Raw genomic sequence first — 11,680 nt, 5'->3', positions numbered from 1 at the left:
GACTCGCGCAGCAAAGCCGACAATCCTTTAATTGGACATTACTGAAGGCCAAAACTCATATTTCTTGTTGTGCTTGATCTTGAGAGACTCTCAAATGCTCTCCCTACTGGGCTTCACATTTTCCAATCAATAATTAATGGTGGGAGTTTATTTATTCATGTGTATCTTCACCAATTACGCAGCGTCTAATTAACAATTTCAATAATTGATATTTATTTCTGAAAGGGGCTCAGTATCTCGGGCTGATGAATCATGCATGAGCGGGGATGCGGACTGGGTTTTGTTTTTTTGTTCTGAGAGAGCTTGATGCTCGGGGCGAATATCAGGCCACTTTGACTCGGGCGCTTTGAGTTGGCACCGGCCCTGTGATGTGGATCTAATGTAGGCTTCTTTCATGGACCCAAAGCGCTCACTCTGCACCATGTGATCTCATAAAGACTCCTACATGCCCATCCTTAGATACCCTTCTTTTTTTTTTGGGGTTGTCTTTTAATATCAAACTTCAAAGAACACCGCTTCTATTTCCTTGATAATTTTCCGCTTTGTGTTACGCGGGATGACAATAGCGCAGAAACCTGTAGATACTTTTGGTATTCCTAGGACCTCGGCGGCTGCGTCTGAGTCTGTGGGCTGATGAAACCAAAGTTCAAAACGCTATTAAAGCCAGAATACGCCTCAGATTTATGACAAGCCACTTCGCCCCTCGTCTTTTGATAGTGACAGCTGGAGTGGTGAGTGGAGGATGAACAAAGGCTCCCTTTAGTCGACTTTCATCCAATTTTTGTTTATTGTGATTCCAATAGGACAGGAGGTTGAGGAGAGGCACAGCATTCTGAATATGGGACCACCGATATCACTATTTACCATGAGCATCGCAGAGAGAAAGAGGGGGGAAGAGGAGCGAGGGAGGGGACAAAAGGGTAAACAGGTAGGGGGGGGCGGGGGGGGGGCTCATGAAGGGTTAAAAAGTGAGAATCAGTTGAACTCGGTGATGCGTCTCATGGAGCCGATGGTGGGGCTGTTGCTCCCCCAGTCGCTGTACCTCCTGTACTCGCCGGGGCGCAGGAAGTACTGGCGGCCCCTGTAGTTGGGGTGTTCGTGGAGCATCCAGTAGCCCTCCATCACGTTGAGGGAGTTGATGTCACGGGTGTGGAAGCGCTCGTTGAAATCGGTGCAGTCATCCGACAGGTCCATGTGCTGGCCGCCGAAGTCGGGGCGCTCGAAAAGCTTCATCCTGTAGTTCCCGGTGTACTGGAGAACAGAAGCAGAGCGGATAGATCAGAGGCAGCTTGGCAGTTAAAGGCTAGAGTGACATGTTTTACAAGGAGGCATTTAAAGTGAAGTACGACACTCACGGGTGGAATCATGCGGCAAGAGCGAACGCAGTCGTTGAAGCCGGCCCAGCGCTGGTAGTCGGGGTACTCGCCCTTGTGCAGCATGTACTGGTAGCCGCCGTAGTTGGGCTTCTCGTAGACCACCCAGCAGCCGCCGTCCACTCTGATGGAGTTGCAGCGGCTGAAGAACTTTTGCATCTCGGTGCAGTCGCTGCTGCACTCATAGTGACGCCCCTGGAAGTTCCTGTCCTCGTAGAAGATAATCTGCACGGGCCAGAGAAGCAGACGGGGTTAATAAGTAGAGGCTTCGTCAAAGTTTCCTGACCTATTAAGACTCGTAACTCGCCACTCTCTAACTGTTCTCAACAGCACACACACTCCTGCTTACATCTCATTACTCCTTATTTAGCAGCTCTTAGTTTACAGATTGTTTACTCGTATTTATCCCGATCATTACCAGATTCACTGCGAGTTCTTTTCTTTCCTTGTTCTGTCGAAATGCCGTAAAAACAAACAACACGTTTCCTCACCAAAGGTCTCATTATATTGCTCAGTCAGGGTCTACACAGCAAATACACACAACAGCAACCCTAAACTATTTGAGTCTTCCACTGCGGCTGTATAGATTTTTAAATTTTAATGCCTTACCTTGGCCATCGTTACTGTGTTTAGTTCAGACCAGACAGACTCTAGGCTGCACCGGGCCTCTTTATAGATCCTGCGGGGATCAGGACTGTGCGAGCGGCGAACAAAAGCTTTCTGGTGTCAGCACAATGCGCTCAATGGACTGCGGAGCGCTACAGGAATGGCGAGCAGCAGCAGCCGCTTTGTCTCTGTCAGTGCTGCCTGTGGAAAATACTGTACAGCTGCACTTTCTGAAAGGGGTTCACAATAAGAGTTGCAGCATCTGCCTTTTATTGGCGTGAATGTCAGTTGTGTACATGCAGGCAGAAAAGGGCAGCAAAGAGGAGCGGCGGGGTTTTGGTTTGATGGATGACTGATCAGCAACTGTAGATCTTAGGTGAAGGAATCATCGTTTTCCTCAAATGAGACCACAAAACACAGGATTAATTCAAAAACAGCTCTTTAATGTTAACAGTTTGGGTTTACATGGGGGTCCTCATCCTCCTGAAGGAGCCCACCATGGGGTTGTTGCAGCCCCAGTCGCCGCAGGCCCTGTAGTGTCCAGGGCGCAGGAAGTACTGGCGCCCCCTGTAGTTGGGATGCTCGTAGAAGATCCAGAAGCCCTCCATCACGTTACAGGAGTAGATGTCGCGGTAGTGGAAGCGGTCGTACACGTTGGGGCAGTCGTCCATGAACTCCATCATGTTGCCCATCATCTCGGGCCTGTTGAAGATCTTCATCTTGTAGGCGCCTCTGTACTGTGGGCGCAACGGGGAGAGGAACATGATCAGGACCGCTGTTCAACTCTTAACTACAGAGATATCAAACATGCAGACGCTCCCCAAACTGCCAGGAACACTCAGTGTGACGAGCAGAATGAGGATGAAGACACCAAGTCTTAAGGGGGGGGGGGTCTGATATTCCCTTTAAAGGAGGGCACGGTCTCCTTATGGACCAGGAGACTTTTATGCTATGACCTGCTTGGGTATCTGTAAATGACATCAAAAGAACAGTGATTGACATCCGTCTCTGAAGCAGCATTTGATCTACAGCAGGCGGGCTGAGGTGCTTGGGAGTGTGTGTGTGTGTGTGTGTGTGTGTGTGTGTGTGTATGTGTGTAAGGGGAGGGGAGGGGGGGGGGGGGGGGGGTAGCACAACCGCTGCTTTTGTCTCCTGTTTGATTGACTTACAGGAGGGAACATCTGGCAGGAGCGGATGCAGTTGTTGTAGCCCATCCAGCTGTGGTAGTCGGGGTACTCTCCGGGGCTCAGGATGTACTGGTAGCCCATGTAGTGAGGCTTCTCGTAGGTCACCCAGTTGCCGCCGCTCACACGCATGGAGTTGCAGCAGTTGAAGTGCCTGAAGGTGTCCATGCAGTCGCTGCTGCACTCCCAGTGGCGACCCTGGAAGTTACGGCCCTCGTAGAAGATGATCTAAGAGAGGAAGAGAGACAGAGGAAGAGGCGTCGATCAGGTCAGGTTTGCTGTTAGACACCCGGCTGGCTGCAGTACCGGTGAACGGGCTGTAGGGGACACTGCTCCCCCTTAAACAAGCCCACGCTGCCTGTGCTTGAGTTCCCTCCGTGCGTTAGAGAGGCGGCTCATTCTTATATTATCGCCTCGACCTGACAGAAGGAAGTTAAGCAGTCCAGAGACGTAGCTGTTGTGTTTGAGCCGGACTTTAATTCCAGACACAACAACATCCAGTGCTCATCCAATCTGCAGCGTCTGGCAGCGCCTCAACTTTTCAAATGGAAACAGGCAGATAATTGTTGCCGTCACACTCTCTGTATCGGTGTTTGGACGCCATTTCCCCCCATAGAGGAATCGGACCTCTCAGTGCTCAGCAGAGCGATGGGATCTCTCAAATGATCTCTCTGATGATGTAACAACAGAAAAGAACATTCCCAGCGCCGATTGTGCAATTTTCCTCCTTTAACTCCGCCGTCAAACTGTAGCTGTGATGCGGTGTGTGTGTGTGTGTGTGTGTGTGTGTGTGTGTGTGCTCGTACCTTTCCCATGGTTGTAGTTGTGGGGATGCTTGCACACCGTACTGCTACACACACTCTCAGGGCCTTTTATACCCACAGATGAGGAGGCCTCTGATGCGTCAGGGAGCGCCGCTCTTTACCTTTTCAATTCTCCGCCGTTGTTCCCTTTTGTCCGGACGCCAATGGCTCACTTTTCTCCTGTCTGCTAGAGTTTACCTATAGAATTGGCACGCCCCCCGCCCCCCCCTGTGTAAGTGCTACTGTGTGTTTGGGTGACACTTGTTCAGCGGCGACCTTGTGATGCTTTTGAAAACACACAAAGGCCCTTTGGAACCACAACAAAGCCTCTGATGCGTACTTGTGTGTTGCTTCTGGTCATTTTGGCCCAACGGGCTAAACAAGCACTTAAAGCGTAATATTCCTTACTTTAGCGTTTTTTTCTCAGTTTCTCGTATCTGACATCAAGAGGTTGCCAGGGGTAACGATAGCAGGTTCAACAACAATTCCCACAAGTCCAGGCGAAAGGTGATGTCACTCATCACTCGCCCGGGTCTAAATATGATCAAATAAATATAAACTTAAACAAAATATACGTTTCAAGAAGCATTTTGCCACGTCTGCGCCTGGTTTCATGTTTCTTTCTTCTTCTCTTTGCTTCTCCATCGGCTGACGGAGCATCTTATGTTCATTCTTCTCTTCTCTCTTTCAGTTTCCTCCCTTTTCTTTACATTTTCTGCCGTTAACCTTTCATGTTCTCTTCTTCCTCACGCGTCACTAAAGGTCGACAAAGGTCATCGCGTAACACGGGGAATTCCAGGGAATGTCAGGGCCGCTCGCCATTTATGGAAAAAAAGTGTGGAATTCTCACTTTCTATCCAGTGTTTGTGTGTTTTGTGCGTTTTGTGTGTTTGTTTGTGCTTAGACAACACGAGGCTTCTTTCCTCTGCGTTTCCGTCTGAGCGAGTGTGTATCGGTGCATGGCAGGTCACCGTATAATTCCAGCGTGAGGACCTGCTGGGGTAAGTGATGCTGATACCACGAGCTGACTCCAGCTTTAATGTTGATGTAATCTACACTGATCTCTTGTCTCATTTGCTTCCATCGCCTGCAGTTGTGCTGTGATGCCAGGCGGGATTGTTCTGTTGCGCAGACGTACACACGGCGCCGTTCGCTCTCTCGCTCTCTCTCGCGCTCTGTCTGTGTGTGTGTGTGTGTGTGATATGAAAGTGAAGGGTTGGGGGCATGTGGTGCGTTTGAGTCTTTTGTATGAAGTGGTAGTTGTTTGGACTTGAGTCTTTGGCTTGTGAGCATCGCCCAGAGCTGAAGGGAGGGGGGGGGGGGAGGGGGAGGAGAGTGGAAGGGGTAGAGGCCAGGAACAGTTGCCCCCCCCTCCCCCCTGCCCCCCTCCACCTCCATGTTTTGTGTTCCCAAAAGCTCAGCTGATGCCAGAAAGGTCAGTCTCATCCCTTAGCCTTTCATCAGGATAAAGAGCCGGTGCCCCCTCTCCTCTCCTCTCCTCTCCTCTCCACTCCTCTCCTCTCCTCTCCTCTCCTCTCCGGCCCTCTGTGCTTTTTTTTTTTCGTTGTTTTGTTTTTTTTACAGCTTCAACTCTGCAAAAAAGGCAAATGTTTTCACTCAAACACAATAGCCATTATGTTCCTGCGCGGGCATGCAAATGCCGCCGCCGCCGCTGCCGTGGCTCCGTGTGTGAGCGCAGCCGGAGCCGTGTGTGTTCAGGCCTGTTTCAGTGTGAAGAAGAAGAAGCGGCGTTGATAAGCTTTTGTTTTGTGTGATTGTCGGGCGACTTGAAGCTCCGGTAGGTTTAGAACGTTTGAAGCCGCTTCTTCCTCTTCTTCTTCTTCTTCCTCTTCTTCTTCTTCTTCTTCTTCTTCTTCTTCTTCTTCTTCTTCTTCCTCCGTGACACAAGTAGATCGTCGATATCCTTTCATCACGCTGCGCGATCTTAATTGCGGTAGATTATCAGTGGGATGTTGTTTTGTTTTGTAAGATTCCGGCACGAATGCTTAAACTCCAGGAGGGGAAACAAATAATCGGATTCTCTTTATATGTTCATTTAGAGATTCATTCATTATTCCTTTCATCTGGCTTATCTGTTTTCTCATTCCTTGACACGAGAGAGCGAGGAGAGAACGCCACAGATAACCACGGTTGTTGGTGTGATGTTGTGCTGCTGGAGTTGAGTTTGCCTCTCTGTGCCTCATCCTGACCTCTGACCTCAGCACGCAACACCACAACCACGCAGAAGGCTTTTAGAAAAAAAAAGAAAGATTGCGATCGCTTTCTCACGTCATCTGTTATTCTCCTTTTCATCACTGAGGAACATCATCTCACCCTAACTCATTAGTCGGGACCTCAGCCTTCTCCGTGTCTCTGCGGTTTTCCACAGTGGGGGTGTGTGTGTGTGTGTGTGCGGGGGGGGGGGGACCTTGTTTCACAGGCTCTCAAATGATCATCTTTAGCGGTGCTACAAGATATCTCCTCCCCACCCTGAAGGGAAAGTAACATCACAGAGGCCCTCGCCTGCTCGCTCCGTTCCCCCTGGAGGAGAAGAAAGCTACCCGCTGTGGAGCATTTCAACCTTCATCTCGGAATGACGGGAGAAGAAGGAGAGGAGAAGGGAAAACGGAGCGGGGGGCTACATCTGCAGCTCCATTGTGTCCGAGAACCTCATTGTGCGATCTGGTGTGTGAGTCGCTCGGGAGAATGACGACACTATTAGCCCCGCAGAACGCCAGCCGGTTTGGGGACCTCAGTGTGATTGATGTGAACCCCACAGAGAGAGAGAGAGAGAGAGAGAGAGAGCGAGCGAGGAGAAACTTGCATAGATAGCAGCTGCAGCACGAGTTAACTTCCAACCTTTTTCATCAACCAGGCTTCCTTACAGGCGAAACTCCATTCCCCGTCGTTGATATCTAATTAGAATTCAGACGCCGCTTCTCGTTCTGTAGGACACGTTTCAGGTCAGGAGGAGACTCTTCCAATCTTCCAATTCAGAACTGGAAACGAAGCTAACTTCAATCCCAGCCGTGTTTCCCGTGGCCTTGTTACATACGTTAACTCTCACCTCCGCAAAATGTTGCAGGGAGAGATAGGAGAGCGCTACAAAAACAAAAACAAAACAACAAAACAACCCAACACACGGCGGTGCTGAGGTGTAAACACGGTGGCCCGTGCACGTTCTGGCGCCGGGGAAACGTGGCGCGGCCGGCGAGAAAGCACCGCGCCAAGAAAAAAAACAGCCTCGCCGCGCCGAGGGGGGAAAAACGGCGAACGAGGACCTCTTCCTTTTCACCGCGAGATCATCCTCTCCATTCTCTCTGTCGGAGAAAAAAAATCTCCAGGCGTCCTTCCCTCTCTTGTCACTTCCAGCGCTCGGGCTCTATCGGGAACGCCAGACGCCGGCGCCGCTGTGAGGCTGTGCCAGGGCCGGGATTTACCGCGATGCGTCTGATGTGCTCCATCTTTCTCTTTTTGTTTTGTTGCTGGGGATAATTAAAAGAGGAAATGGTGTTGGAAGAACAGAGTGGGGGAGAAACAGGAGGAAGGGGCTTGGACCCGGCAAATGGATGCAGCTGTCAATTATGTGCAGTTTGTTGATGTGCAGTTTGTTTACTCCTTTCCCTTTTCTTTTCTTTTTTTTTTTAACCGCTCTCCGTCGGGGATTCAGTGTGTAAAGTTTGGCAGTTAAATCTTCAGAATTCATCAAAAATCCAAGAGTCAAGAGTCAGCGCTGATATCCAGAGGCGGCTCAGGCCTGTTAGGGGCCCTGAGCAGGTTTTCAAAATGGGGGCCCCCCCTTTCATTCTCACATGCATTAAACAGTGCAGTATGTCGCAATATGGCCTCTAAATATCTCTATGTCACACATTTAAATCCTGGTTCTTCATGTTTTGTCACAAATGAAATCGTTTGTTAGACTAGAAAGACAGAAAGAAAGCCGAGCCTCTGCTGTGCGTTTGTGTGATCGTCTTCTATCTGATTTGGCGTGACCCTAAACTGTGTGAGGAAGCAGGACGGCTCCTTCCTCTCCTCAGACGCTCTGGAGAGGGGGGGGGGTGTGTGTGTGTGTGTGTGATGGCTTTTAGTAGCTCTCACTCCTCGTCTCCGCGATGTGTTTTGACGTGGCGCGTCTCTCATGCCCCCAAAAGCTTTAAAGGTTTAAAGAGCAACTTCTCCCCCTGTAATCCAGGCGCCTTTCAAACAAGTCACGTTGTTTACTGACACATGACGAAGAAGAGGGAGAGGAAGGAAAAAAAGAAGTTCACCTCCTCTCATCTGGCTGCTTACCAGACTCCGGCTCACCTCGGAGCCTGCTGCTTCCTCCTCTCCTGAGCAGCCCCCCTGAACAAACAGCGTCTGGGCGAGGCGGGGGGCTCCTGCCGTTCACCACGCGCTCAATTTGTAATCAGATGTGATGCTGTTATTCACTTTCTCAAATTTGTCATCAAAGCAAATGTGTTCTGACAACAGCCAGTGACAAGTGCACCAGGAGGAAGAGGCAGCAAATCAGCGTCTTCACACCGCGTATCAATTATTGATCATGCACCCCCCCTCCTCCCCCCGCTCGCCCCTCCCCTCCCCGTGTAAGCAGCAGACACCTTGCGATAATGAAATACATCAATTTAAAAAATAAATAATAAAGCGGGGGTCGGCTCCATTGTTGCCAGGCCTTAAGAGCTTGATTGACTGACTGCACATTTTGCCGGTTGGCAGTCAGGCAGATCAAAGCGAGGTTCCTCTCATAGCCCAAGGCCACTCGCAATTTATTTAGAGGAGCTGTGCCTCCGTCCCAGCAGGTAACATTACGGGGCAGAGACACTCAGGGTAATCAGGCCTTTGAGCCGCGTCTCAAATCCCTCTCCTGCCGCCTCTTTTTACCAAAAGCCTGGGCCTTATTATTCTAAATGAAGCTGTGATTACATTCAGGTCCTCGCCCCCCAGAACCACCAGAACCACCAGAACCACCAGAACCATCAGCACCACCAGCAGCCGTAAATACAGCAGCTTGTGTTTTATCTTTATCTTTACTAACGCAGGTCAACAAGCTGATGTTATTATTTTATTCTTTATTCGTATTCAGCCCAAAGTTAGTCTGAAGCCATTTTGCCATTTCCTGTGCGAAATGATTGAACATATATGTGATTAATAGAGGGAATTGTGTTCTTTGCAGGGAGAAACGTGTAAAGTGTAGAATAATACAGGGATGTTACGCAGCAGCAACATGAATGAAGCAGTCACACACTCATAACTTTGTTTGTACTACACGCCGCCTTGATAATGCTGCTTTGAATTTCAAGGTTTTATTCATCATTTATTAATAAGACACAACACACACACACACACACACACACGCACGCAGCATAAAAATGGCACGCACGTTTTCATCCAGTTGCATGGGGTGCTGCTTGGGGACACACTCGGGTCCGTAGTCGTAGATGTGTTTCCTATAAGAATGTAGCTTTTATTTCTTTTATTTGTCTTTATTTTAATTCTTTGGCTCCATTTAAAACACAACAGGAAACATTTCACTGTTAATATTTAGAATTTAGATGGATTCAAAGTGCTTATTAGGTTCATACAGTCTGATTCAATCTGCACAACAAACTACATTTTATAATTTAGATGCATGCAGACAGTGATGATGTTTGTTTGATTCCACAGAAGTTTCTTGTTTCGCAGCTTTACTACATAATAATCTGAATTTTAGAGAAGGTTGTGTCTATCCAGCGAGGAAGAAGAGGTCCCGCTCTGGAAGAAGAACAGCTCTGTGTTTATGCAAATTAGGTTGGCTGATCTTTATTGTAAAGGAGTCGCAGGCTGGAAATAATATTTTGAAATCAGCCTCTGCTCCGACAAACTCACTCTGTCAAAGAAACACAATACTTTAGTTATACTTCCTTTTTAAAAAGTGCATTTATAAATCAAATCTTAGGAAAAATTAGTTTTGATAAAAGTCTAAAATGTCAAAAAAAATCAAAGAAATCCACTTTAACTCCATACAGTAAAAAAGCCCTGAAAACATAATTTAGTTGGATATTAAAGTGTGTGTATCCCTCATGTGACTTTATGAAGCAAACACACATTTTGAACACATTTTGCTCTCTGCATGATCAATACTGGAGGTTAAATGTAAATGTAAATCTATAGAGCTGCATGTTAAAGTAAACAAAGGTCATCTCATAATTTGACCTACAAGTTAAAGAAACTATACTTTAGTACATTTTGATGGTAATAACACACACACACACACACACACACATTTAAATTGCAGTTTGTTTTCATAGTTGTCCAGCTTCAGTGGTACCAAACACTAGAGGGCACTAGAAGCCAAAGCATTGCTGTCTCCATGCTCTTTGTACACACACACACCCACACACACACCAGCTATGTTTTTGCATATGTGTGTGTGTGTGTGTTTGTTTGGCCGCATGTATGCATTTGTAAATAAGATTGGACGCACACTGGTACAGACGTGAGACAGACACGGGCACAAATTCATGCGGGCCAGACGGGACACACGCCACGATCAGTGTGTGTGAGTGTGTGTGTGTGTGTGTCAGTGCCACGGCTCCTCTCTGTACCGAAGCCTATCGGTGCTCAGACACTTCCACCACAGGGAGAAGTGGAAAACCTAACAGGCTGACATGACCTGTGTATTTGAGGCTGCTGCGCTCACACACAGTGACACACAGTGACACACACACACACACACGCGCTGCTTGTTCCCTTCCTACTACAGCTGACACCCACATTCCCCTCACACACACACGCATTCCAGCGCTGGAATGGTTTTCACAATACTAGTTTCAAACGAGCTTCAAGTAAACTAGACGCGACGCACACACACTCACACTCACGCACACAAACACACACACACACACACAAACAATGTCTAGCGCTGACAACGAGCAGTTAGCTTTGTAGCAGTTTCAAGCTTGTGTGTGTGTGTTTGAACTGCAGATGTGGATGCTGAGTGAAGAGATCAGTGCGCACACACACACACACACACACACGCACACACACACTGCGGGCCTGCAGAGATGGCACTTGTCCCATAGGCGCTGGCACAGTCAGGGCCTTTGTGCTGCGCCCCGTTTACACCATTCAGTCATTTAGTGGAGAGGTGACGTGTCGCCTTATCATTTGAAAGTACGTCCTCCAGCCTCTACACACACACACACACACACACACACACACACACACACACACACACACACAGGCCATATGCCATGTTGTTTCATCGCCGTGCGGGCAAATGTTTGCATTTTCAAAGTAATTCCGGCCTCATTCAGGACAGCAGAGCACAGGGAGGTAGATTGAGCCGTCCGCTACCCTGCCTGTGTGGAAACGCGTACGTGGATTCCACAGAGAGAGAGAGTTTCATCTGAGTGCCGAGCTGCTGCCTGGTTTCCATTTCTACAGGGAATTAATTGCGCTGCGTCCACGCGAAGCTGTGCTGAGACGGATTTAAGAGTTTCGTTAACATTCACACGCGGTTCTGCTTGCGAGGCCTCAGAGGCGACGCGAGCGAGGCCTCTGAGGAGAGAGAGAGAGAGAGGCGAGGGGCCCCTGGAAGACCCAAAGCTCCACTCGGGGGAGTTTCAACCAAATTAAAAAACAATGACACAACAAGGGAGAATCTAATGCCAGTTCCCATCATCAAGCCCCACATTCTTCACAGTTTTGCTTTTAACTTTTGTTTTTCTCTCTC

The 11,680-nt window shown here is 48.6% G+C and overlaps 2 protein-coding genes across 2 annotated transcripts; both read right to left on the bottom strand.

Annotated features, from left to right (window-relative positions):
- Positions 1–975: 975 nt before the first annotated feature.
- On the bottom strand, positions 976–1,991 carry crygmx (crystallin, gamma MX). Its single transcript, XM_076151719.1, has 3 exons — positions 1,983–1,991; positions 1,356–1,616; positions 976–1,251 (listed from the first exon to the last, which is right to left on the bottom strand). Exons 1-3 carry the CDS (start codon positions 1,989–1,991, stop codon positions 976–978), a joined length of 546 nt encoding a protein of 181 aa, XP_076007834.1.
- Positions 1,992–2,440: 449 nt separating this feature from the next.
- On the bottom strand, positions 2,441–3,978 carry crygmxl2 (crystallin, gamma MX, like 2). The gene is made up of 3 exons (XM_076151941.1): positions 3,970–3,978; positions 3,149–3,391; positions 2,441–2,716 (listed from the first exon to the last, which is right to left on the bottom strand). Exons 1-3 carry the CDS (start codon positions 3,976–3,978, stop codon positions 2,441–2,443), a joined length of 528 nt encoding a protein of 175 aa, XP_076008056.1.
- Positions 3,979–11,680: the final 7,702 nt, after the last annotated feature.

The sequence above is a fragment of the Genypterus blacodes genome, unplaced genomic scaffold, assembly GCF_046128005.1.
Source record: "Genypterus blacodes isolate CSIRO-AG114 ecotype Tasmania unplaced genomic scaffold, CSIRO-AGI_Gbla_v1 ptg000055l_1, whole genome shotgun sequence".
NCBI lineage: Eukaryota > Metazoa > Chordata > Actinopteri > Ophidiiformes > Ophidiidae > Genypterus > Genypterus blacodes.
This window is presented reverse-complemented; position numbering and strand designations above follow the sequence as displayed.